Source organism: Orcinus orca, chromosome 10 (assembly GCF_937001465.1).
Source record: "Orcinus orca chromosome 10, mOrcOrc1.1, whole genome shotgun sequence".
In the NCBI taxonomy this organism is placed as follows: domain Eukaryota; kingdom Metazoa; phylum Chordata; class Mammalia; order Artiodactyla; family Delphinidae; genus Orcinus; species Orcinus orca.
In genome coordinates, this window is record NC_064568.1 from 74069701 (window position 1) to 74095365 (window position 25665).

The 25665-nt window shown below is 49.0% G+C and overlaps 1 protein-coding gene across 5 annotated transcripts in view; it reads left to right on the plus strand.

Moving 5' to 3' along the window:
- The window catches only part of CUL9 (cullin 9), a 38477-nt gene that overhangs the window by 1173 nt on the left and 11639 nt on the right, over positions 1 to 25665 (plus strand). For 2 of the 5 annotated variants that reach the window (XM_033423974.2, XM_033423976.2), the window contains exons 2-26: positions 676 to 1279; positions 1832 to 1986; positions 2309 to 2821; positions 3342 to 3477; positions 3631 to 3824; positions 4108 to 4507; positions 4925 to 5117; positions 8427 to 8634; positions 10477 to 10673; positions 11057 to 11274; positions 12110 to 12359; positions 12449 to 12554; positions 13086 to 13313; positions 13572 to 13662; positions 13786 to 13957; positions 15400 to 15505; positions 15798 to 15893; positions 16097 to 16272; positions 16518 to 16651; positions 17021 to 17200; positions 17383 to 17492; positions 17573 to 17755; positions 17881 to 18041; positions 18307 to 18535; positions 18624 to 18813. In XM_033423974.2, the coding sequence (XP_033279865.1) occupies positions 685 to 1279; positions 1832 to 1986; positions 2309 to 2821; positions 3342 to 3477; positions 3631 to 3824; positions 4108 to 4507; positions 4925 to 5117; positions 8427 to 8634; positions 10477 to 10673; positions 11057 to 11274; positions 12110 to 12359; positions 12449 to 12554; positions 13086 to 13313; positions 13572 to 13662; positions 13786 to 13957; positions 15400 to 15505; positions 15798 to 15893; positions 16097 to 16272; positions 16518 to 16651; positions 17021 to 17200; positions 17383 to 17492; positions 17573 to 17755; positions 17881 to 18041; positions 18307 to 18535; positions 18624 to 18813 (5221 nt within the window). In that variant the 5' untranslated portion in view covers positions 676 to 684. Of the gene's footprint in view, positions 1 to 675; positions 1280 to 1831; positions 1987 to 2308; positions 2822 to 3341; positions 3478 to 3572; positions 3825 to 4107; positions 4508 to 4924; positions 5118 to 8426; positions 8635 to 10476; positions 10674 to 11056; positions 11275 to 12109; positions 12360 to 12448; positions 12555 to 13085; positions 13314 to 13571; positions 13663 to 13785; positions 13958 to 15399; positions 15506 to 15797; positions 15894 to 16096; positions 16273 to 16517; positions 16652 to 17020; positions 17201 to 17382; positions 17493 to 17572; positions 17756 to 17880; positions 18042 to 18306; positions 18536 to 18623; positions 18814 to 25665 lie in introns of those variants that run through there. The other 3 variants (XM_033423975.2, XM_033423978.2, XM_033423979.2) reach the window with 3 other exon arrangements.

Consider the following 25665-nt stretch of genomic DNA (forward strand, 5'->3'; position numbering starts at 1 on the left):
CACCGTACCTATTGCCTAAGTGCAGGGTGGGACCTGGTTTTTTTCTCCCATGATTTTACTTGGCCCCCTAGTCCCCTCCCCCTTTCACAATATTCTCATACCCCTTTCCCATTCAGCCATCTGCACGTGGGGGCCTCCTTCCATCTCTGTTCTCTGTGTCTGCTGTGGCCCACCCTTTTATATCCACAGTCCAGTTTTACCCTGTCATTTATACTCCTTGTCCTGCCACTTCCCCATCCTGACTTTCCTGGCTTGTTCTGGCCCCACTGTCTCACAGGCTGCTGGCCTACCTGCTCACCCGTGTCATCCTTCTAAGTCCTGATCTGTACCCCTCAGCCACCCTGCTGTTCTGCCCAAATTGTCCTGATTAACTGTCAACTCTTCTTGTCACCTTGCCTTTTATTCTTCTCATCCTCTTTTGTAATTTCTTCTATTTCTTAAATCTTTTCATTTCCTTCTATCGCCGTTTTTCACTCCATTCTCCTTCTCTTATAAATCCCAAAGTGTGTTCAAGTGATTCATTCCATCCTATTCTTGGCCTTTTCTCTTTGGCCTCTAAATTCCATGCAACCTACCAATCACCACCCACCCTGTCTACGCCTCAAGATTCCACCCCCTTCATGTAGCCTTTTCCCTTTCCAACACAGCCTCTGTCTTTCTCCTTGTGTGTCCCAGGAAGTCAGGATGGTGGGGGAACGGCGCCCTGGGGACCTCATGGTGCCCTTGGGGCCCCGGCTGCAAGCATATCCTGAAGAACTTCTTCGACAGCGACCTGGGCATGATGGGCGTCCTGAATACCTGATTCGATGGAGTGTCCTGAAGTGTGAGGAAGTGGGAAGAGTGGGTGTGGAAGAGGGCAAGGCAGAGCACATCCTCATGTGGCTGTCAGCCCCCGAGGTCTACGCCAACTGCCCCATGTTGTTAGGTGAGCGGGCATTACCTAAGGGACCTCAGCATGAAACAGCTGGGGGTTCCGGAAGCTTTCCCCGAGATCCGGGAGGCCTGGATGATGTCGCAATGGGAGAGATGGAGGCTGATGTGCGGGCGCTGGTGCGCAGGGCTGCCAGGCAGCTGGCAGAAGGTGGGACCTCGAGCCTCACGGCCGCTGTGCTCCACACCATCCACGTGCTCAGCGCCTACGCCAGCATCGGGCCCCTCACTGGTGTCTTCAGGGAGACAGGCGCCCTAGACCTGCTCATGCACATGTTGTGCAACCCTGAGCCTCAGATCCGTCGGAGTGCGGGCAAGATGTTGCAGGCGCTGGCAGCCCATGATGCTGGTAAGAGACAGACAGGGGAAGAAGGTAAACACTGGGGAGAATGAGGCTACAGGAGAAAGAACAGGAAGAGGAGGGATTTCCCAGCTCTGTAAGAATACCTAGTATTTGGTGGACATCAGTTTCATTGCAAAGGGAAAAATATAAATTAAGCTATCACAGGTGTGTAAACAGGATAAAATGATAGCACCTGGTTTATCTGTCCATTCTCAGTGCAGTGGCAGAGAAGAGAAGGGAATAAGTTTATATTTTTAAACTGGTTTGAGATTTGTTAGTTGGTTATGAAATCAGTTTGGTGGGTTATAACCAACATTTTTTAAAATGTAACATATCAGTACATGGCACTTGGTAGTGTAGGTTTTGTAACCTGAAGTATATGTTTCAGTTTCATATGTGTACACTTGCATTAGGTTACCATGTAAAATGCGTGTGTTCCTGTGAGTCTCAGTCACAGAGAAGTTTGAAGCCTCTGGGGGTAGGGGATAGAGTCTGGGGGAAGGCAGTGGGTAAGGAGTGGGGATGGAGGAGAAGATACAGATTGGGTGTGGATTACAGGGAGTCGGGCTCACGTCCTTCTGTCACTGAGCCAGCAAGATGGCATCGAGCAGCACATGGATTTTGACAGCCGCTATACTTTGCTGGAGCTGTTTGCAGAGACCACGTCTTCTGAGGAGCACTGCATGGCCTTTGAGGGCATTCATCTGCCTCAGGTACCCTGGCAGCTGTGGGGGAAATGCTGTGTACAAGGCCTATGGCATCATTTCTGAAAATGTGGTTCAGGACTGTGTCAGCCTGGGGAGCTTATTAAAATGAAGGTTCGTGCTACCCTCCCCACTCAGAATCTCTGAGATGAGAATCAGGAATCTCTGTTTTAGGGCACTCCTTGTGTGTTTCTTCTATAAATTACAGTTTGAGAACTACAGGTATGGGGATGAGGCCTTTATCTTTTTCTGGAGAGGGTGATATTGAGGGGAAAGGAGAGGGGCTAAAGCCGGGAGAAGAGGAGCCTACACCATGGACTGTGTCCTCCAGATCCCAGGAAAGCTGCTCTTCTCCCTGGTGAAACGATACCTATGTGTCACTTCCCTGCTGGATCAGCTGAATAACAGTCCAGAGCCAGGGACTGGAGACCGAGGCTCCCGACCCTCAAGAGAGGATTTTGGCCGGGAGAAAAGCCGGGGGCAGCGGGAGCTGGAGTTCAGTATGGCTGTGGGCAACCTCATCTCAGAGCTCGTGCGGAACATGGGCTGGGCCCCGAACCTCAGTGAACAGGCCGCATCGCCACCCCGGCCAACCCGGTCCATCTTTCAGCCCAGCATTTCAGGCCCCAGCCTTTTACTCCCCACCAACGTAGCCACCCCCAGGAGGCAAGGGCGGGCCTTCCGCCAGCGCGCTGAATTCTCCAGCCGTAGTGGCTACGGCGAGTACGTGCAGCAGACCCTGCAGCCGGGCATGCGAGTGCGGATGCTGGACGATTACGAGGAGATCAGTGCCGGGGACGAGGGCGAGTTCCGGCAGAGCAACAATGGCGTGCCCCCTGTGCAGGTGAGCAAGAGTGCGGTGGCAGTCCACCGTTGGGGGTCTGTGTTGGGTGGGGCACAGCTGGGGCATCCACACAGGGGACTCCTGCAGGCCACCCAAGGAGAAAACCCCAAGAAAATTGGAATGGTTTAAAGGGGGTCAGTGATGGAGAGGGGGGCTGTTTGGAGGGCTGAGAAAACCTGGCAGGAGTGGGTGGGCTGTGAGGTCAAGGAGACAGTTCTTCCTTCCCACCCAGGAAGCAGAGCTGACATGTTCACACACCCTGACCCCCACCAGTGGAGCTGGCTAGGAGGGAGTGTGGGCGCGGAGGCCATCCGGATTAGGAAGAGATGAGAGGCAGGGCCTGCCTGGTAGGGGAAGGGAGCCTTTTGCTGAATGGAGGTTTCCCAAGCCTAGCCAGGTGTGCCCCTGAGGACTGTGTGCCCAGGTCTGGGTCCAGCCATGTCTTCTCCAGCCTGCACAGCTCAGGGTTCACAGGGATGAGCCCTCTTGTCTTCTCTCTTTCTTTCTCCCTCCACGCTAGGTCTTTTGGCAGTCAACGGGCCGTACCTACTGGGTGCACTGGCATATGCTGGAGATCCTGGGCCCCGAGGAAACTGCTGAGGATATGGCTTCAGCAGCTGTGGCCAAGGGGGCGGGGACCGCTGTGTTGGGCACAGGTGAGCCATGGAGGGAGGGGACATGGACGTCGTGTCTCTGAACAGAGGAGGAGTGGCTGGAATGAAGCCCTTCCCCACCAGGAACTGCCCCACAGATTCAGAAATTCAGTCTGTTCCTGGCGGAGCTGAGGCCCCTCATGCCTGTCTCCTCAGCACTTCCCTCCTGGGACTGGAAGCCGGTGGATGGGCTCTACTCTTTGCCCTACCTCCAGCCCGAGCCTCAGAAGAACGAGGAACTGGGATACCTGACCCAGGCTGAGTGGTGGGAGCTCCTCTTCTTCATCAAGAAGTTGGATGTATGTGAGCAGCAGCCAATTTTCCAGAATCTTCGGGAGAACCTGGATGAGGTATTACAGGCCTGTGATACCTGGGGGGTTTGCAGTGGCATTGGAGGCGGGATCCTCTAAGGTAGTTTGCCATATGGGACTGCCTAGGGGAAGGCTGAAGCGAGAGGTTAGAGAGCCCGGCGCGGTGGCGGGGGGGTCCTGCTGGGGGAGGAGGCAAATGCTGGGAGGGTCTAGTATGTAGCAGGTGTGCAAGGCACGGTGGGAGGTGGCCGCCCTTCTGTTTCTGTCCCCAAGGCCTTTGCGTCTGCTCCTTCCTAAAAAATACATACCATTCTGTTGCCAGACCCTGGGTGAGAAGGCCCTAGGTGAAATCTCCGTGCCCATAGCGATGGCTGAGGGTCTGCTGCAGGTTCTCAGTAATCGGTTTGAGGGCAGCGCCCTCAGCGACCTGCTCAACTCTCAGATCTACACCAAGTACGGGCTGCCACCCAAGGCACTGAGCAGCTCGTCGTCTTCACGAAGTCACTCCAGTTCTCCAGTTCTGGAAGAGGAGTCCAAGTCAGAGGCCAACTTCTCAGAGGAAGAGGCTGAGTCCCCCAAAGCAAAGCCCCTTAAGTTAGAGGCAGAGCCTGCCAGGGGAAAAACTGAGCCCCCCATGGCACAGAGTGATTCGCAGCTGTTTAACCAGCTTCTGGTGACTGAGGGGATAGCTTTGCCCGCCGAGATGAAGGAGGCAGCCAGTGGTGAGTCAGGTGCTGGAAGGTGAGGGCAAAGAGGTTGGAGCAAGTCCCGGGTGGTCCCCAGAGAAGTGGGTAGTCAGGGCAGAGGGCAAGCCATGGAGGGAGGTCACTTTTGTATGGGAAAATGCTTTGGAAGCGTGCATCCATTTTCCTTCCTTCGACCTTGATTATCGGTAATTGATCACTGCTCCCTTTCTTCAGTATCCCTGGAAAAGGAGGGTCCATATTCCAGAGTACTGTCATCTTCATTGCTTGACTATTAAATCCCTCACACAGAATTGGGAAAGTTCTAGGTGCAAGCTACAGTAGTGAACAGTGTGTTAAAATGTCAGTAGGATAACTGGGCTTGACCTTTAAAGACTTCCAACGTGAAGGTGCCACAGTTTTTTGAAGGCACTGCCTTTCCCTCACCGCTTTCAGAAATGGCTAGAGCCTTGCGGGGTCCTGGGCCACGCAGTTCCCTGGATCAGCATGTGGCAGCGGTCGTGGCCACCGTGCAGGTATCCAGCTTGGACACAAATCTGCAGCTTTCGGGACTCTATGCCCTCTCTCAGGCCGTGGAGGAAGTCACTGAACGGGACCACCCTCTGGTCAGTCCCGACAGATCCCTAAGGTTAGAACCGTGGAGAGGTGGAGGGGTTTATGGTTTAAGCTGTCAGTGGGGGAGGATGGTTGGGGAGGGAAGGAGCTATGAGATCAAGAGTTAGAAAGGCTAGGAGGAAAGAAGGGTCAGCCTGAGGGGTAGCTGAGCAGAAGGGTGGAATATTAACGATGGTTAATATTCTTGGAGCATTTGTTCAGTGCCAGGCCTTGTGCTTAAAATTTTATAAGCATTCTCTCATTAAATCCTTCTATCTCCAGAGAAGAACTTGATGCTGTTCTTATCCATTGTGTGGGTCAGGAACTGAGGCTTAGAGAATTTAAGTAACTTGCCCAGTTTCACAGATAACAGAGCCAGGATTCAAATCTAGGTCCTTTTGGCTTTTGAGCTTGAGTTTTCTTTTTTCTCCGCTCTTTTTCCCCCCTCCCTGCTTTCTATCTATTAAAAAAATTTTAAATACTTCTTAGTTATACACATAATACACAACTGCATTCTTATTTTAAAAGATCTAAAGCATATGAAAGAACAGAATGAAAAGGCAAGGTCCGTTTTTACCACTGTTGTCATGTCCCAGCACATATCCTTCAGACCTTATAGAGATTGACATTTGTTAGTGTGTTTTCTGAGTTTGTGTTTTCGTATATGTGATCTCACTCTTCCTGTTTCTGCAGCTTTCCCCCTGCACGCAGTAGGTCTACACTCAGTATGTCAGTCCGCATGGTGCTACCTCATTCTTCACTACTGCCTCGGACTCTGCAGTATGATTATACCCAAGTTCAAATATAGCGTTCTTCTTAAAAATTTTATTTTACTGAAGTATAGTTGATTTACAATGTTGTGTTAATTTCTGCTGTACAGCAAAATGATTCAGTTATGCATATATATGTACTTTTTCATATTCTTTTCTATTATGTTTTATTACAGGATATTGAATATAGTTCCCGTGCTATACAGTAGGACCTTGTTGTTTATCCATTCTATATATAATAGTTTGCCTCTGTTAATCCCAAACTCCCAATCCTTCCCCCCCCATTCTCCTCCTCCACTTGGCAACCACAAGTCTGTTCTCTCAAATAGTGTTCTGATCGATCTGTTTTTCCTCACATCTGCCAGTGCTGGATATTAATCATTTTTTAAATCTATCAGGTTGGGAAAATTTGAAGTGATTGGTACCTCCTTGTTTTAATTTCTTAGTTCTAGAGAAGTTAGTCATATTTGCATGTATTGTATTTCTTCTTCTATAAATATTCTTATCTTTTGCCCACTTTCTTATTGGGTCTTAGTCTTTTTTTTTTAATGTATTTTTCTTAATTAGTTAATTTATTTTTGGCTGCGTTATGTCTTTGTTGCTGCTTGTGGGCTTTCTCTAGTTGCGGCAAGCGGGGGCTAGTCTTTGTTGCAGTGCGTGGGCTTCTCATTGCCGTGGCTTCTCTTGTTGCGGAGCACGGGCTCTAGGTGCACGGGCCTCAGTAGTTGTGGCGCGCAGGCTCAGCAGTTGTGGTGCACGGGCTTGCTCCTCGGTATTTGGGACCTTCCTGGACCAGGGATCGAACCTGTGTCCCCTGCACTGGCAGGCGGATTCTTTTTTTTCTTTTTTTTTTTTGTGGTACGCGGGCCTCTCACTGTTGTGGCCTCTCCCGTTGCGGAGCACAGGCTCTGGACTCGCAGGCTCAGCGGCCATGGCTCACAGGCCTAGCCTCTCCGTGGCATGTGGGATCTTCCTGGACCGGGGCACGAACCTGTGTCCCCTGCATCGGCAGGTGGATTCTTAACCACTGTGACACCAGGGAAGTCCCTGGCCTTAACCTTTTTTTAATTTACAGACATTTTGGATATTAATCCATTACTTCTGTTTCAAATATTTTGCTTGTCTTTTTCTTTCAAAATCATATTAACTTAATTTTCTGAATATAAAATACATGCTCACTGTAAGAAAAATAGAAAATTGTGAGGATAACAATCATCTGAAAACCCTTTATGCAGAGATAGTCACTGTTAACATTTTAGTAAACATCCTTACTCATATTTATTTATTCATGTTCAGATGCATTCATATGTATGTTAACTTGTTTATAGTAAATCATGGCTACAGAGAGGGATATATATCTAAAGCACTTTTCGATTCACGTTGTAGTCATCAAAAAGCTCATGAGAGAAGACAGAAAGCATCTCTACATGGGGAGGGGCTGTTAGCACTCTGGCCGCTGGTCCCCATCGGCACCTGGTCGAGTTAGGGCTCTATGGACCCCAGGACCTCTGGACCTCGAGACCCCAGTACAATGACAACAAAAAAGAGATAAACACAGACCTTTCTCAGTGCTTTTATTTGCCTTATTTCCCAGAATTTCTCTTTTTGTCCTCCTTTCCTTCCTATTTCCCAGGCCACCTCCTCAATATACATCTCTGTCACTGTGGAGAAAAATGTCAGTCCCGGCTTTTTTCCTCTTGTGATGCTCACTGTGATCTAGAAACTCTGGAGACACTTCTTCCTTCCCTTCAGATCAGCATTTCCACTGGACCCTTTCTCTAGCTTATGTGGCTGGGCTCTTAATTTTGTGGGTAGTATCTTTCATTATGCTGAAGTTTCAGATTTTCATGTTGCTATATTTTCAACTTTTAAAAAATGGCTTCTGGGTTTTAAGAGGGTCTATTCCATTCTAGGATTATAAAAATATTTCCTTTTACTTTCTAAAAATATTTATGATTTTACTTTTCATGTTTATTTTAAAATCTGTTTGAGGTTTATTTTTGCAAATGGAGTGAAGCAGAGCTCCAGCCTTCGTTTTTTCAGATAGATAGCCACATGTCTCTGCCTCACGTTTTGTATGGTCCTTCCTGTCCTCACTGTCTGAGATGCTACCCTTATCTCTCTTCTCATCTATTCATCTGTTTGGCTACCCTGTATTGTTTCCAGAGTTTTAATTATTGTAAGTTTATATTTTGATAAGTAGTAGGCAAGTCTACAATTATTTCTTTCCAAACATTTCTTGACAATTCTTGCATTTTCTCTTCCTATACCTAAACCTGCCTGTCATTTTTTTTTTAAACCTTTTGGGCATTTTGATTAGCATTATACTAAATTTATAGATTTATTTGAAAAGATGAACCAGAGTTCATAACCTTTTTGTAGTACTCCCTACTTGATGAGGTGAAGAGCCTGAGACAGACTGCAGAGGAGAGGGCAGCAGGACTGGGACTGAGGCAGGGAGAGTAGGATGGAGGGGGGTGGGGGGTGATGGACTGGATCTTGGTGGACAGGGTTGGGCGGGCAGTCAGACATGACTCTTGGGATGGGGGACCCCGATGTCTCTTTTCTCTCAGAGAGAAGCTAGTGAAGACGCTGGTGGAGCTGCTGACCAACCAGGTGGGAGAGAAGATGGTGGTGGTGCTGGCCCTGCGCCTCCTCTACCTGCTCATGACCAAGCACGAGTGGCGTCCACTCTTCGCCAGGGAGGGTGGCATCTACGCTGTGCTGGTTTGCATGCAAGAATATAAGACTTCTGTCCTGGTGCAGCAGGCAGGGCTGGCGGTGAGTGGACCGGGCCTGGGGGTAGAGAGTGATGGGCAGGGTGGGCAGGTTGGGGGCGTGGCTGATCTCAAGGAGGTTCTCTGGTGATTCGGACAAGGAGGAGACATTGGGATGGAAAGATGCAGGTGGATGGAAGAGATCCAGCTGGATAGTCTTGGAGGTTGAATGTGTATTTGGAGCAAGGGAGAAGGATGTTTTTGAGAATGACTCCCAGGTTGAAAATTGAGCAGCAGGGATGGATGAGGTGGTCACTTGCCAAGGGGGAGAATGTTGGAGGGAGAAGAGGTGTGGAGAGAAGGTCAGGTTGAGTTTCTAGGTATGTTGACTTTCCCATGGCTTTTTAGTTACAACTAGGTGTCTGATTAAAGACTAAATTTCTAGATGTGACAGAGTATTTTTTAACCCTTTTGTCTGAGTGGTACCGGTACACAGAAATTACCTCCTCATCAGATGTGGGTAAAGCCCAGCCAGCATTGCCATTGCCTTGCCCCGCCCCCCACCCCCATCCCCCGCCCCCTCCCCGGGCCCAGAGAATGGTGAAAGGAGGCCCTCGTTCAGGGAGGAAGAATTGGTTTCCTGAGTACTCCAGACAGAAGGGCTGGCTGATAGGGAGGTATGGGCAGGGGACAGGTAGACCTCGTCCAGAGCAGTTCTGAGAATGGATTCCAGCAGTGTAACGGCAGCAGCATGGACTGGAACACAGGTGCTCTTAGGGCAGGCTTCCCAGGGAGAGGCCGGGAGGCTCGTCCTTTATGGGGCCAGCCTGGTGCTGCTCCTCCCAAGAGCAGCCAAGCTTTCCTAGTTGAGGCCGTGTCTGCTCAAAAAATTCCCTGATCCTTTCAAACCGCATGACGAAAATACGACATTTGCCTCTAAATTTGAACTCTTGCCCTATAACAGAATTGCATCTTTTTGTATATAACTTAAGGTCTACAGAATTCAGCTTGGGGGAGGGGGAGGTAGCTAAAGGGAAAAAGCCTCATTATGAGGTAGCATTTGCTTGAAGGGTCCAGCCCTCACAAGGGGGATCGTCCTGAGAATTATTTCTAATTTGCTTCATCCTTAGAAGGTTTCTTCTCAAGAGTCAACCCTTTCACCAGCCAAGACGTTCTCCACCCTGATGGTTTAGTGTTCATCCTAATTTAAGATTCTCTTTAGTACCAGCAAACAAGTTGGCATATTACCAGTATTTTTTCCTATAATTCCAGTTGCCCTGCCTGTGAGTCAGCACAAGTTGCCTCGTCCAGGCAGGCTGGCTACTGCCTTTGGAGGCCAGGGGACATAGGGGTGGGATTGTTGGCACACAGGTGCTAGCGGCAGTTGTGGGAATGGCCGAGGTTGCGTGGGGAGGGGGTGCGGGGATCGAGGAGAAGGGGGACAAGGAACTTCCGTATTTGGGACCTGGCAGCAGAGAAACTCCAGAGAGGTAGGACGACCAGGAGGACAAGAAGTTATGGAACTCAAGGGAAGAGAGGTTTTTCAAAGGGAGGAGTGGCCAAGCGAGATGGAAGATAGCTTAAAGGAAAGCCTTGAAGGCAAGTAGAGGCTGTGAAAGGGCTCCGTCCTGAGGGGAAGCTGCGGAGGGGTGGCCACCCCAGCACTGGCGAGCCTCGGTGCTGGCAGAGAGAAGTTACAGGCTCACATTACCGTGGAGCCTTAGGTGTTTTGGTTGGCTTTCTTTTCTTTCCTTTCTTTTTGATGTCCCATCACTACCTCTTTCATTTCTATTTGCAAACAGCTCAGCTGCCCCAAAGTTTGAGGCCTAGAATGATGGCCCGGCTCTCCCCTCCTCTGCACGATGGCTTTGCCCACTCCTTACTCTGCCTTCACATCCCCTCGCAGGCGCTGAAGATGCTGGCCATTGCCAGCTCCTCGGAGATCCCCACTCTTGTTGCCGGCCGAGATTCCATCCACCCTTTGTTTGATGCCCAGATGACCAGGGAGATCTTTGCCAGCATTGACTCAGCCACACGCCCGGGCTCTGAGAGCCTGCTCCTCGCCGTCCCTGCTGCCGTGATCCTGATGCTGAACACGGAGGGGTCAGGACCTCCCCTTCCAAACTCCAAACTCCTGCTAAGCCCCAAGCCCTGCTGCTCCCCTGCCCAGGTCTCATGCATTCCACAGAAATTCCCCTCACGTCGTTGCCTCTGGAGGAAATGTGGTGGCCCTCTCTGGCTGTTGTTAGAAGAGAGGCCAGTGGTTGAGGGTAGGGAGATTCCAGAGAGATCAGAGACACCTGATCTTCCTTCCTGGAGTTGGGAGGAGTGACCTGAGGTCAAGAGGCCAGATGTCTGGCCTCAGGGGGACCCCCGGAGCCCCTCCTTCCCCAGCTGCAGGGCTCCTCCCTCCAGGAGGCTGGCTTCCTGCTTCCATTGCATTCACTCTCTTTCAACTTCTTTCTGGGTCACCTCCCTCCTCCCAGGTGCTCCTCCGCGGTGAGAAACGGCCTGCTCCTCCTCAACCTGCTTTTGTGTAACCACCACACTCTGGGAGACCAGATCATAACCAGAGAGCTGAGAGACACCTTGTTTAGACACTCAGGGATAGCACCGGGGACAGAAGCCATGCCCACCACACGCACCATCCTCATGATGCTTCTCAATCGCTACTCGGAGCCACCGGGCAGTCCCGAGCGTGCAGGTGCCATCGGGGAGGCAGTGGTTGTGCTGAGGAATCGGTCCCCGCCCGCGGCCAGGAGGGCTCAGGTTTACATCCTAGTACCGTGCTGGAAAGACACGATGAACCTTCAGGAAATGAGTGAGGGTTCTGGTGCTCAAGTTAGGTCTCAAGTAGAACTTCCTGACCAAGAGGAGAGGGGGACTGTAGGATAGGTACAAGGAAATTGCCTTCTCTAAATGGCTTTAAATGTAAAGGGGTTCCATCTCTCTGGGCTGGGTTTGGTCCGCTCTTATTGGACACTGGAAGGTTGGTTGAAATAACTTCTAGAGGGGCCTTCTGTAGAGGAATTGTAGCTTATGGTACAGAAAGTTGGTGACTAGAATGTGAACCTACTGATGCCATAGGGAAGAAACCTTTTGTATTTAACAAACAAGTGAAACCTGGAAGTATGGGGGCAAATCAGAATAAGCACTGTGTGTCTTTTAGTCTGTACATCTGAAGCCACCACGCTAGGTAGTATAGGGATGTGACTGTAGTAGCTAATAGTTATTAACTTGTGTAATAACAAAGCTGATAGTTAATAATAAAAGGTAGTTGTGTGACTGTATGAGATTAAAACTGTGCTGTTTAACTTGACAGTTTTTGCCATACTAATTTTTTTTTACAGATGTAGTTAGGTATATATTTGGTGCCAGAAAAGAAAATCCCCCACAGTTGAGTAGAAACTTCAGACATCCTCACAATGGGAGGAAAAGTGGGGGGCGGCGGTTATTTTCTGCACCTGCCAGTTTCTCAGTTTGACCAATTTGTATGACTCTCCTTCCTTCCCATTTTTGCCTCCTGTGTGTCTGAGCAGCAGCACTGGAAACGCCTGGCGCCCAGGGCCAGGATGGGTCCCCTGAGCTGCTGATCCGATCCCTGGTGGGGGGCCCGTCTGCAGAGCTCCTCCTGGACTTGGAGCGTGTGCTGTGCCGAGAGGGCAGCCCAGGGGGTGCCGTGAGACCTCTCCTCAGGCGCCTCCAGCAGGAGAGCCAGCCCTTCCTCCTGTTTCTGCGGACTCTGGACGCCCCCGGGCCCAACAAAACTCTGCTGCTGACGGCGCTGAGGTGAGAGGCCAGCTCGGGGGCACCTGTGCGTCGGGGGCAAGGGCAGCTGGCAGACTGCAGGGACTTCACTTGTTTCCATCCCTCGCCAGGGTCATGACCCGGCTGCTGGATCACCCGGAGGCCATGGTCCTTCCCTGGCACGAGGTCTTGGAGCCCTGCCTCAACTGTCTGAGTGGCCCTAGCAGTGACTTTGAGGTACCAGAGCCCTGGCAAGGGTGGGGGAGGGAAAGGCAGCTTCTGGACACCAGCTACCTAGTGAGGTTCTGGAGGGCACAGCACAGCCTTCCTGGATGAGTCTGGAAACTGGGAGGGGTGTGTAGGAAGGAGACCAGCGTCATCTGAGCGTCTCCAGAACTGAGGCCTTCTGGCTGCACCTGAATTTTAAGATTCTGGGTTTAGGAGAAGCCCACGTTCACCAGTCCACGCAGTCCTTGCACTCCGCCTTTGGGGTTTGTGCCTTGTGGAACAAGGCTCAGACACCGAGGTTGGCTCCTGAGATAGCTTGGTCCTGGCAGGAAGAAGCCTGGGGAGCTGCGCCTGAGCTCTGCCCCTGCCACCTCACTCTGGAGTCCTGGCACCCCAGTGTTCTGTGCCAGCCTGGCTTTGGTACTCTGCTTTCAAGTTCTCCAAAATCTCAGCCACCACATCCCCATTTCTAAACCCACCCCTCAGCCTGTACAGCCTGCCCTTTGTTTCCCTACGTTAATCTCTGTGGCTCTGGGCCAGATTGTTCAGGAGCTGCTCTGCTTCCTGTATCGCCTGGCCTCCATGCACAAAGACTATGCAGTGGTGCTCTGCTGCCTGGGAGCCAAAGAGGCCCTGGCCAAAGTCCTGGTCAAACACCCGGCTCAGCTGCTGCTGGCCTGTGAGCTGCGGGACCTGGTGACAGAGTGTGAGAAACACGCCCAGCTCTATAGTAACCTCACCTCCAGCATCCTGGCTGGCTGCATTCAGGTGAGGAGGTGTGTGGGTCCGGAGCTGAGAAGTAAGCCAGAAGCAGGGGAGGGTGGTTCAGTGCTTGTCCCTGTTTGGCATAAGTAGTAGCAAATCTAGGGCACTTGTTCCCCAACCTTTACCCCACATGGTTCTGTTCTGCCAAACTTTGGGAAGAAAGGGATTGAGTGTTCTGTTGCCCTTTGATTCTTCCTCCACATGTGTTTCCGTGTCTCTGCCCCCTCCGCGCACCCCTTCTCTCTGATGTCCGGGCTGCAGATGGTGCTGGGCCAGATCGAAGACCACAGACGAACCTACCGCCCCATCAACATCCCCTTCTTTGACGTGTTCCTTAGGCATCTCTGCCAGGGTTCGTGCCCCCATCTACTTTCTCCTGCTGCCACCCCAGCATCTGTTCCCCCCTTCCCTTCGTGCTCCCTAGTCCCCTTCCTTTCTTCTCTCTCAACTAACCAGGCTTCCCGCCTGCCCGCAGGCTCCAGCGTGGAGGTGAAGGAGGACAAGTGCTGGGAGAAGGTGGAGGTGTCCTCCAACCCGCACCGGGCCAGCAAGCTGACGGACCGCAACCCCAAGACCTACTGGGAGTCCAACGGCAGCACCGGCTCCCACTACATCACCCTACACATGCACCGCGGTGTTCTTGTTAGGTGTGAGCGTGCCCATGTCCATGTGTGCGTGTGTGCCCTCACGAATGTGCACACACACGAATATTCTGATATGCCGCAGTACACATCCTCAGCGGATTGCCCACATACACACAACCCCGACTGAACCCCTATGCCTGAGGGACACGCTGAAACCCATTTTGTGCAGTGAACATAGACACGTTGGCCTCATCTCCCTGAGCTAAGTGTAGACCTCCCCTCACTCCCCAAGCCTGTGCCGTACTCCCCCCTACAGGTCACATGTCACTGCCCTGTGGTTTTGGTCGAGGGAGAGCAATGACTCACTTATCCACTCCTCCCATGGGCATTTGTTTATTGTGTACTCTGTGCCAGGCACCCTGCAAGGGTCTGGAGCTGCACGGACAGTAAGATAAGGGACCTGTCTTCAGGGAACTTACAGTCTTGTTGGGGAGCCAGGCTGGAAAATCAGTAAGAAATAGAGTAAGAAAAAAGTTACGGTTGATGTGTGCACTGGATCCTGATGCCAACTGAGAGCTCAGAGGAAGCTGCCGGAAGGAGGGGCTGACTGGGTTAAGTTTGCAGTAGAAATTGATGTAGTAAAGAGAGGGCAACAGATACTCCAGGTCGAGGGACAACGTATGTGCAAAATGGAAGCAAGAAACAATGACGTATTTGGGGGAACCTTAAGTAATTGTGTCTGGCTGGAACGAAGGGTATGTGTAGTGAAGTGGCAGGAGAGGAAGCCAGAAACGGAGGCAGAGCTGGACCACAGAGTTCTGATCTAGCAACTCTGAGCTTTATTCTGAAACTCGAGGAGCCACTGAAGGATTTTAAGAGGGAAAGAGACAAAAGTAGGCTTTTTAATTTAGAGAACTCTGGCAACTGCGAGTTCGGGTGGCAGGCTGGGAGAGAGTTGGAAGGCATACTGAGCGATGAACGTTCAGTGAGGCAGAGGGGACGGGAATAGATGGCGAGGGGGCGGTGGACTGGGGGAGCTTGAGAGGTGGCATCTACAGCGCCTGCCACTGACTGGATGAGGGCGGCCGCGAGGGAGAAGCCATGTGTTCTAGTTGGAGAACTAGGTGGATGGCAGTTTTCTTTCCCAGGAGAGAGAAATAGGAAGAGGAGCAGGTTTCTACAGACAGACGACCGGTCTGTATGGGCATGTAGGCTTGGAGCTGCCTGTGGGCGCGACATAGAAACGTCTGTTGGAGGCATGGCGTGAAAGCTCAGGAGAGCCGTCTAGGGTAGAGATGTGGATTTGGAGTCATTAGGGTGTGAACTTTCAGCTGAAACTATGGGTTTAAATGAAGCCACTTGGGGAGAGGATAAATGTAAGAGCGGGGGTCTGGGGAAAACTGACGCTTAAGCAGAGGACAGGAGTCTGAAGAGGAAGTGGTGGGCTGAAGTTCTGAACCAAGACCAGGGCCCTGGTTCTGACTGATTCCTTTCTCCCCTGCCAGGCAGCTGACTCTTCTGGTGGCCAGCGAGGACTCAAGTTACATGCCGGCCAGGGTGGTGGTGTTTGGGGGTGACGGTGTCAGCTGCATCAGCACGGAGCTCAACACGGTGGGGACCCTGTGCCCCGCTTCCCCTTACTCTCCATCCTTTTGTTGGTCCCGGGGCCTTATCAGAAGGACCCAGTCCATGGGGAGCTCCCACATCCCTTCCTCCCAGGCAGGCAACTGCCTCGTAAGCAGCGAGAATAGCATTAGGACTGTGGAGGCGTGTAGATCCATGGGCGCAGGGCGGGAGAGGTGAGGGCACACGCTGTCACAGACGTGGTTGCTGTCAACAGCCCTTCCCGTTCCACTTCTGCAGGTGACAGCTCTCTCTTTACTCTTCTCCCCTGCCCCACCAGGTGAACGTGATGCCCTCCGCCAGCCGGGTGGTCCTCCTGGAGAACCTGAACCGCTTCTGGCCTGTCATCCAGATCCGCATAAAGCGCTGCCAGCAGGTGGGGCGAGGGCAAAGGCTGGGGGCTGGGGACCAGGAGGAAGCGCAGGGTCTCCGCAGTGCCTGGATTCTCCAGCATTCAGGCCAGGCTTAGGCCAAGGGTCCCCATTGGTCTGCTCGTGGATGGCCCAGGAACCTGTTGAGTTCCAGAGATGCGGGAATGTCTCCAGGGAGCCGAGGGTATGAGACATGTGCACATTGCAGGGCGGCATTGACACCCGGGTTCGGGGCGTGGAGGTCCTGGGCCCCAAGCCCACTTTCTGGCCACTATTCCGAGAGCAGCTGTGTCGCCGTACATGTCTCTTCTACACAATTCGGGCGCAAGCCTGGAGCCGGGACATTGCAGAGGACCGCAAGCGCCTCCTCCAGCTCTGCCCCAGGTGAGTGGGCGGGAGGCAGGCAGGGAGGAGAGGGGATGGTTAAGGGAGCAGGAGATGTGCTTCAGGGGAGTCTGAAGGGTAAAGCAGCAGCCGGGATCGGGGACAGAGCAGAGGTGAGAAGTGTGTGCTGAGGCGGGGAGCAGGGTAAGGGACTGGCTCAGCTCGGGGGGATTGGGAGTTGAGCGGGCTTGAGTGGAGGCCTCAGGGAAGTCTTTAATCCTTGACCAGACACTCTTTGTTCCCAGACTGAACAGGGTTTTGCGTCACGAGCAGAATTTTGCTGATCGATTCCTCCCTGACGACGAGGCCGCCCAAGCACTGGGCAAGACCTGCTGGGAGGCCCTGGTCAGCCCCCTGGTGCAGAACATCACCTCCCCGGGTAACCGTCCCCACCCCTGGCCCAACTAACCCGCTCCTTGTAATTATTCCCAGGGCTGACCTGAGTTAATGCTCTTGGTTCTTTTGGTTCCTGTCTTTATCCCTGAAGGCTTGTCACCTCAGTGTTCCTCTCCTTCCTGCCCCAGGGACTGCTCCCTGAAACTCTGGTATTTGAATTCTCACCCCCACCCCCACCCCCAACCTGTTCCCATGTCCCCAGACTCCAGCTGAAGCAAACCTTGGTGAGGGGAGGACGAAGGCCCTGCTGCCCCCAAATCCTTTTTGTACAATCACTCCTTCTCTGTCCTTCTCCTGGGCTGTCCCTTCCCCATCACCCATGGAGACCTGTTCCTGACCCACCTCCTTTTAGATGTGGAAGGTGTGAGCTCCCTGGGGTGGCTGCTGGATCAGTACTTAGAGCAAAGAGAGAGCTCTCGGAACCCCCTGAGTCGAGCAGCAGCCTTTGCCTCTCGAGTCCGTCGCCTTTGCCACTTGCTGGTGCACGTGGAGCCTCCTCCTGGGCCTTCTCCTGAACCGTCCACTCGGCCCTGTGAGTCCCAGTCTGGCCAGTTGAACTAAGAATCTGGGCAGCGGTGATATCTGACTCCTCTCTCCTGGGTTTTACTCATCCTTTCTGCTTTGCCATGGGCCTTCCAAGGGGTCAGTTCCCAGGATGCTGGGACTCGCCCAGGGACTGAGATGAACCCCGTTCTTTGACCTCTGTGTCCACAGTCAGCAAGAACAGTAAGGGTCAGGACTGGAGCCCTGGGCCTTCACCAGTTCTTCCAAGCAGCAGCCTGAGGAACATAACCCAGTGCTGGCTGAGTGTGGTGCAGGAGCAGGTGGGCAGAGGGAGCTGAGGTCTGGGTGGGACCGAGGCTGCTGGGCTGCCCTTTGGATGCAGTTTCCCCTTTCTCCTCAGGTCAGCAGGTTCCTGGCTGCGGCCTGGAGGGCGCCAGACTTCGTGCCCCGCTACTGTAAACTCTATGGGCGCTTGCAGAGAGCAGGCTCGGAGCTCTTCGGGCCCCGAGCAGCCTTCATGCTGGCCCTGCGCAGCGGCTTCTCGGGCGCCTTGCTACAGCAATCCTTCCTCACCGCTGCCCACGTGAGTGCTGGGGACCGCCGGCTTCCCAGACCATTTCTGCTCTGCGTTTTCACCTCCTTCCACCCGCCACCCTTCTACTCCACTCCCTCTTCATGGTTTGCTGCTGCCCTTCCTGTTGCCCCCAGATGAGTGAGCAGTTTGCCAGGCACATCGACCAGCAGATCCAGGGTGGCCTGATGGGTGGAACTCCTGGAGTGGAAATGCTGGGACGGCTCCAGTGGCACCTGGAGCCCATCATGGTCCTCTCTGGCCTGGAGCTGGCCACGACTTTTGAGCACTTCTACCAGTGAGTGCAGGGCTGGAGAAGTAGGGCATGGGAGGCATAGAGTCTAGAGAAGGGGGAGACTTGAGTCTTAGAGGGAAGGTGAGGGAGGAGCAGTAGGGAGGAGAGATTAAGATGCAGAGATGGCCGTGGCACTGGTGGGAAGGACAAGGTGAGGGATGGCCTGTGACCCAGGCAGGCTACAACAGAGGTAGTACCTATGTTCTGGAGTGGGGGGGCCATGCCGAGCCCCCACACTGAGGCTCGGCCTGGGCTGTGTGTGCTGCAGGCACTACATGGCGGACCGTCTCCTGAGCGTGGGCTCGAGCTGGCTGGAGGGGGCCGTGCTGGAGCAGATCGGCCCCTGCTTCCCCAACCGCCTCCCCCAGCAGATGTTGCGGAGCCTGAGCACCTCGGAGGAGCTGCAGCGCCAGTTCCATGTGTACCAGCTCCAACAGCTGGACAAGCTGCTCTTGGAGCAGGAGGATGAGGAGGAACAGGGCCTGGAAGAAGAGGAGGTGAGAGCAAGGGAAAGAGTGGGAGAGCAGGGGAAGACTAGACCAAAGAAGGGGGCCCAAGAGCCCTTGAAATCCTTCTGTCTCTCAGGAGGAAGAGGAGGAAGAGAAGGCTGAGAAAGAACTATTTATCGAAGATCCAAGTCCAACAGTTTCTGTACTGGTCCTGTCACCACGCTGCTGGCCGGTCTCTCCACTCTGCTACCTGTACCATCCCAGAAAGTGCCTTCCCACAGAATTCTGTGATGCCCTTGACCGCTTCTCCAATTTCTACAACCAGAGTGAGGAGATAGGGGCAGGCATTTGGAGACTGGGGTGAGATTTGGGGTGGCATCTCAGAGAGGAAGAGGAGAGGATCTTTGGACAGGAATGTGTAGATATGAAGAAAAATAGCCTCTAGAGAGAACCATCTCCTAAGGAAGGGTGGAAAAGCGTGGCTTAGATCTTCATTAATTTCTCTCTTATTTTCTTCACCTTTGTATGAATTTGTTCTATTTTTCTTTTTTTAACTTCAAGTTGCATGCTTACTTAATTTTTAGTCCTTTCAGGCTTCTGATTTTCAAATGAAACTATTTAAGGCATTCATTTCCCTCGCAACATTACTTTAGCTGCATTCAGTAAGTTTTTTGGTTTTATTTTCTTTTAGAGTTTTTTTTTGATGTATAATTAATATTCAGTGAAGTGCACAAATCTTAATTATAGCTTAATGAATTTAATGTCCATATGCCCTCTCATAACCACTCCCCAGATCAAGATACAGAACATTTCCAGCACCCCAAAAGGCTTCCTCCTTCATGTCCCCTTTCTAGTCAGCATCTTCTTCCAAGAGAAATTATTCTTTTTCCCTTTATCATCATAGATTTTTGCCTTTAAGCATCAGGTAAGTGGAATCATAGAGTATGTATTCTGCTGTGTCTGATATCTTTCACTCAACATAACGTCTGTGGGAGTTATTCAGGTTGTCAGTTATGTCATTACGTTGTTCTTTTGTATTGCTTAGTCATATTCCACTGCATGAATGATGGACATTTGGGATGTTGCATAAGTTTTTATCATGTAGTACTTTATTATTGTTTAGTTCTAAGAATTTTCTAATTTCCATTTTTATTTCTTTGATTTATTAGTTTCTTTGAAGTATATTTTAAAATATTTATTTATTTATTTATTTGGCTGTGTTGGGTCTTAGTTGCGGCATGCGGGATCTTTCCTTGAGGCACGTGGGCTTTAGTTGTGGCGCACGGGCTCAGTAGTTGCAGCGTGTGGCATCTCTAGTTGTGGCACGCAGGCTCCAGAGTGTGTGGACTTCGTAGTTGCGGCACGTGGGCTCTTTAGTTGTGGTGCGTGGGTTTAGTTGCCCCGTGGCATGTGGGATCTTAGTTCCCCGACCAGGGATCGAACCTGTGTCCCCTGCATTGGAAGGTGGATTCTCAACCACTGGACCACCAAGGAAGTCCCGGAAGTATATTTTTAAGTTTCCAAACTTTTATTTTGCTTAGTTATCTATCTGGTTTAGATTTTAACCTTCATTCCCTTGTGGCCAAAGAACACAATTTCTATGATTCTGAATCTTTGCAATTTATTGAGACTTCCTTTATGGCCTAGTAGATGGTCAGATTTTATAAGTGTTCTATGTGTGATTAAGAAAAATGTGTATTCTTCAACTGTTGGATATAGATTTCGGTATATTCCACTAAATTGACCTTATGTTGTTCAAATCTGTAACCTTACTCATTTTTGTCTGTTTGCTCTGTTACTTAGAGAAGTATGCTAAAATCTACCATTATAATAGTGAATTTTTAAACTTCTAATCATGTCAGTTTTGCTTTATATATTTTTTGACTGTATTATCAGATACAAGCTTAAAATCATTTAACAGTGCTGTCCAATAGAGCTTTCTGCCATGATGGAAAAGTTCTTTTCTGTGCTGTTCAGTATGACAGCCAATTGTGTCTGTTGAGCACTTGAAATGGGACTAGTGTGACTGAGGAGCTCGATATTTAATTTTATGTACTTTAACCAGTTTAAAGTTAAAGAGCCACATATGGCTAGTGGCTACCGTAATGGACTATGCAGGTTTAGAATCTTCATGGTCAGTTAAGCCTCATTATTGTGAAATGACCATCTTTCTTTCTAGTAAAGTTTTTTCTCTTAAGATCTACTTTTATCTGGTACTAATAGTATACCAGCTTTCTTTTTCTTTTTAATTTTTTTGGGCACGCCACACGGCATGCAGGATCTTAGTTCACCGACCAGGGATGGAACCCGTGCCCCCTGCAGTGGAAACGCGGAGTCTTAACCCCTGGACCGCCAGGGAAGTCCCTGTACCAGCTTTCTTTGATTAGTATCTTTCTAGTATATCTTTTTCTATCCTTTTACTTTTTTTTTTGAATTCATCATTCTTTTAGGTGTCTTTTATTGTGGTAAAATATGAATAGCAAAGTTTGCCATTTTAACCATTTTAAGTATAAAATTCAGTTGTTCCTTTACTTGAAAATTTTTTTATTTAGAAATTCAAATTTACAGAAAAATTATAAGAATAATACAAAGAGCACTCATATATTCTTTATCCAAGTTTACTTTTTGTTAACTTTTCACTCATTTGCTTTTATCGTTTGCTCTTTGTGTACATATACATATCTATAAATGTGTATATGTATGTATATGTGGTATGTGTGTGTGTATACTTTTTTCTCATGAACTGCTGCATATATGCTGGCTCTTTGCCCCTAAATAATACACATTTCCTCAGAATAAAATATTCTCTTATAAAATCGCAGTACATTTATTACTTTCAAATATTTAACGTTCATATAATACTTTTAATCTACTTTCCATATTCCAATTTTGTCAATTACTCCAAAATCTTTTTTTTTTTTTTTCCCAGTCCAGGAGAGGATCCAGTCTAGGATCACCCGTTATGTTTAGTTGTCATGTCTCTAGTCTCCTTTAGTCTGGAACAATTCCTTGGCCGTTCTTTGTCTTTTGTGACGTTGACATTTTGGGAGAATATAGTCCTTTAAAATTTTCTAAGTAGTTCCTATCTTAAGTTGGTATATTTCCTCATGATTAGATTCAAGTTATGTATTCCTGGCCAGAGTACTAACTGATACTATATACTTCTTAGGGTATTACATCTGGAAGCACAGGATTACCATCTGCCCCTTGTTTGTGATGTTAATTTTGACAACCTGGTCAAGAGGTTGTTTGATTTCTCCACTGTATAGTTAATATTTTTTCCCTTGCTACTATTAATAAGCAATCTGAAGGTCCTGCTATATAGCACAGGGAACTCAATGTTATGTGGCAGCCTGGATGGGAGAGGAGTTTGGCGGAGAATGGATACATGTGTATGTATGGCTGAATCCCTTTGCTGTGCACCTGAAACTATTCACAACATTGTTAATCGGCTCTACTCCAATATAAAATAAAAAGGTAAAAAAAAATAAGCAATCTGTTGGCAGTATACTTTAAAACATGCCAATATTCTACTCTCATCAGAATTTCCCCCAGTAGCATTTTACTTTTTTTTCTGGCTGCCTCTGTGGCTTGCAGATCTTAGTTCCCCAACCAGGGATTGAGTCCGGACCCCCGCACTGAGAGCATGGAGTCCTAACTGGACTGCCAGGGAATTCCCTCATTTAACTTTTAACTTTACCATACTCTTATATTTTAGGAATGTGCCTTATAAATACCTAGAATTTGTTTTTATAATCAACCTAATAATCTCTTTTTGAATTGTCAATTTTTGCCTATTTATAATTATTATGAGTAATGACGTATTTGGCTTTTATTTTTAACCTCTTAGTTCACTCTTCTTATTAATTTTAAATTTTAGTTATTTCATATACACAAAAGAGTATATAAAATGTACAGGTAAAGCAAAAAAAAAAAAAAAGGAACACCTTTATTGATGTGATTCTGCCCTGAGGTTTTATGCATTTTATTATTTTGGATTTTAAAAATTCCTTTTTTGTCTCTATCAGTTTTGGAAGTTATGCATTCTATTTCTATAGTTGATTGCCCTTATATTTTTAATGTAAACTTAACTTGTTACTATCACTTTGCATCTTCCTGAACAATAAAAGGACCATAGAAAATCTTAATTCCAGCTCTAACTCCCATCTTGTATCTTTTTTTACCTTCCAGCTGGTCATCATTATTATTGTTTTATTCAGTTTGGATTTGCCATCATAACAATTGCTTTAGTCACCATTCCTCTTGCATTTTTGAAAAATATTTTATTTATTTTTTTGGCTACATCAGGTCTTAGTTGCGGCATGCAGGATTTTTTTGTTGTGGCATGCAGGCTCTTCGTTGCAGTGCACGGGCTTTTCTGTAGTCGCGGCGTGAGGGCTCCGTAGTTGTGGCACATGGGCTCTGTAGTTGTGGTGCGTGGACTTTCTCATTGAGGCGTGCGAGCTCAGTAGTTGTGGCGCACTGGCTTAGTTGCCTTGTGGCGTGTGGGATCTTAGTTCCCCAACCAGGGATTGAACCCATGTCCCCTGTGTTGGAAAGCAGGTTCTGTACCACTGCACCACCAGGGAAGTCCCTCCTTTTGCATCTTGATCCTTCTTTCTGAGTTCAATTTTATTCCTAAAGTACATCCTTTAGAAGTTGTTTTTTTGTTTTTTTGTGGTACGCGGGCCTCTCACTGTTGTGGCCTCTCCCGTTGCAGAGCACAGGCTCCGGATGTGCAGGCTCAGCGGCCACGGCTCACAGGCCCAGCCGCTCCGCGGCATGTGGGATCTTCCCGGACCGGGGCACGAACCCGTGTCCCCTGCATTGGCAGGCGGACTCTCAACCACTGCGCCACCAGGGAAGCCCAAGTTTTTTTTTCTTTTTAAATTTTTATTGGAGTATAGTTGATTTACAGTGTCATGTTACTTTCTGCTGTACAGCACATGAATCAGTTATACATACACATATATCCACTCTTTTTTAGACTCTTTTCCCATATAGGTCATAACAGAGTATTGAGTAGAGTTCTCTGTGCTGTATAGTAGGTCCTTGTTAGTTATCTATTTTATATATAAGGAGTATGTAAATGTCAATCCCAATCACCCAATTTATCCTTACCCCCCTTCCCTCCTGGTAACCATAAGTTTGTTTTCTACATCTGTGACTCTATTTCTGTTTTGTAAGTAAGTTCATTTGTACCAGTTTTTTAGATTCCGCATATAAGTGATATTATACGGTATTTGTCCTTCTCTGTCTGACTTACTTCACTCAGTAAGACAATCTGTAGGTCTATTCATGTTGCGGCAAATGGCATTATTTCGTTCTTGTTTATGGCTGAGTAATATTCCATTGTATATATGTACCACATCTTCTTTATCCATTCCTCTGTCAGTGGACATTTAGGTTGCTTCCAGGTCCTGGCTATTGTAAATAGTGCTGCAGTGAACACTGGGGTGCATGTATCTTTTCGAATTATGGTTTTCTCTGGGTATATACCCAGGAGTGGGATTGCTGGATCATATGGTAGCTCTGTTTTTAGTTTTTTAAGGAACCTTCGTGCTCTTCTCCATAGTGGCAGTACCAATTTACATTCCCACCAACACTGTAGAAGGGGTTCCCTTTTCTCCACACCCTCTCCAGCATTTATTGTTTGTAGATTTAAAAAAAAAATTATTTATTTTATTTTATTTTATTTTTGGCTGCGTTGGGTCTTCATTGCCACGTGTGGGCTTTCTCTAGTTGCAGCAGGTGGGGGCTACTCTTCGTTGCGATTTGCAGGCTTCTAATTGCGGTGGCTTTTCTTGTTGCAGAGCACGGGCTCTAGGCACGCGGGCTTCAGTAGTTGTGGCTTGCGGGCTCTAGAGCACAGACTCGGTAGTTGTGGTGCACAGGCTTAGTTGCTCCATGGTATGTGGGATCTTCCCGAACCAGGTCTTGAACCTGTGACCCCTGCATTGGTAGGCGGACTCTTAAACACTGTGCCACCAGGGAAGCCCTGTTTGTAGATTTTTTGATGATGGCCATTCTGACCGGTGTGAGGTGATACCTCATTGTAGTTTTGATTTGCATTTCTGTAATAATTAGTGATGTTGAGCATCTTTTCATGTGCTTTTTGACCATCTGTATGTCTTCTTTGGAGAAAGGTCTATTTAGATCTTCCACTCCTTTTTTAAAATGTAATAATTATTTATTATTTACAGTTATAGGAAACAAATTTTAAACAAATTTGCATACATGTTTTGTTGCTGTGATATATGAGACACTGATCAGTAAAAGACTGACAAGCATAAAAATATCAATGTATTACATCAGGATAAAATTCTGTGGGGGAAGTGAAATGGAAATATAATTTCAAGGAGTAAAAGGAATGATGTAAAATGTCTGATTGTTAAAGAGCTTGTCTTGTACTTTTTTTTTTTTTTTTTTTTTTTTTATTTATTTTTGGCTGTGTTGGGTCTTCGTTTCTGTGCGAGGGCTTTCTCTAGTTGCGGTGAGCGGGGGCCACTCTTCATCGCGGTGCGCGGGCCTCTCGCTGTCGCGGCCTCTCTTGTTGCGGAGCACAGGCTCCAGACGCGCAGGCTCAGTAGCTGTGGCGCACGGGCTTAGTTGCTCCGCGGCATGTGGGATCTTCCCAGACCAGGGCTCGAACCCGTGTCCCCTGCATTGGCAGGCAGATTCTCAACCACTGCGCCACCAGGGAAGCCCTTGTCTTGTACTTTTTAAATGGATGATGGTGGCTGTCACAGCATAGTGATTTTTTTTTCAACATCTTTATTGGCGTATAATTGCTCTACAATGGTGCGTTAGCTTCTGCCATATAACAAAGTGAATCAGCCATACATATCCCCATATCCCCATATCCCCTCCCTCTTACGCCCCCCTCCCACCCTCCCTATCACACCCTTCTAGGTGGTCACAAAGCATCGTTCTGCTCATTTTTTGTATATTTTGGAGATTAATCCTTTGTCGCTTCGTTTATGAAGAAGTCTCTTAATTGATGGAATATTGTTGGAAGACTTTTATCAGTTTTTATTTCAGAATGGCTTATTTTTACCGTCATTTAAAAAATCATTTTATTATGAGAACTTTAATTAATTTCTTTTTGGCTGCATTGGGTCTTCGTTGCTGCACGTGGACTTTCTCTAGTTGCGGCGAGAGGGGGCTACTCTTCGTGG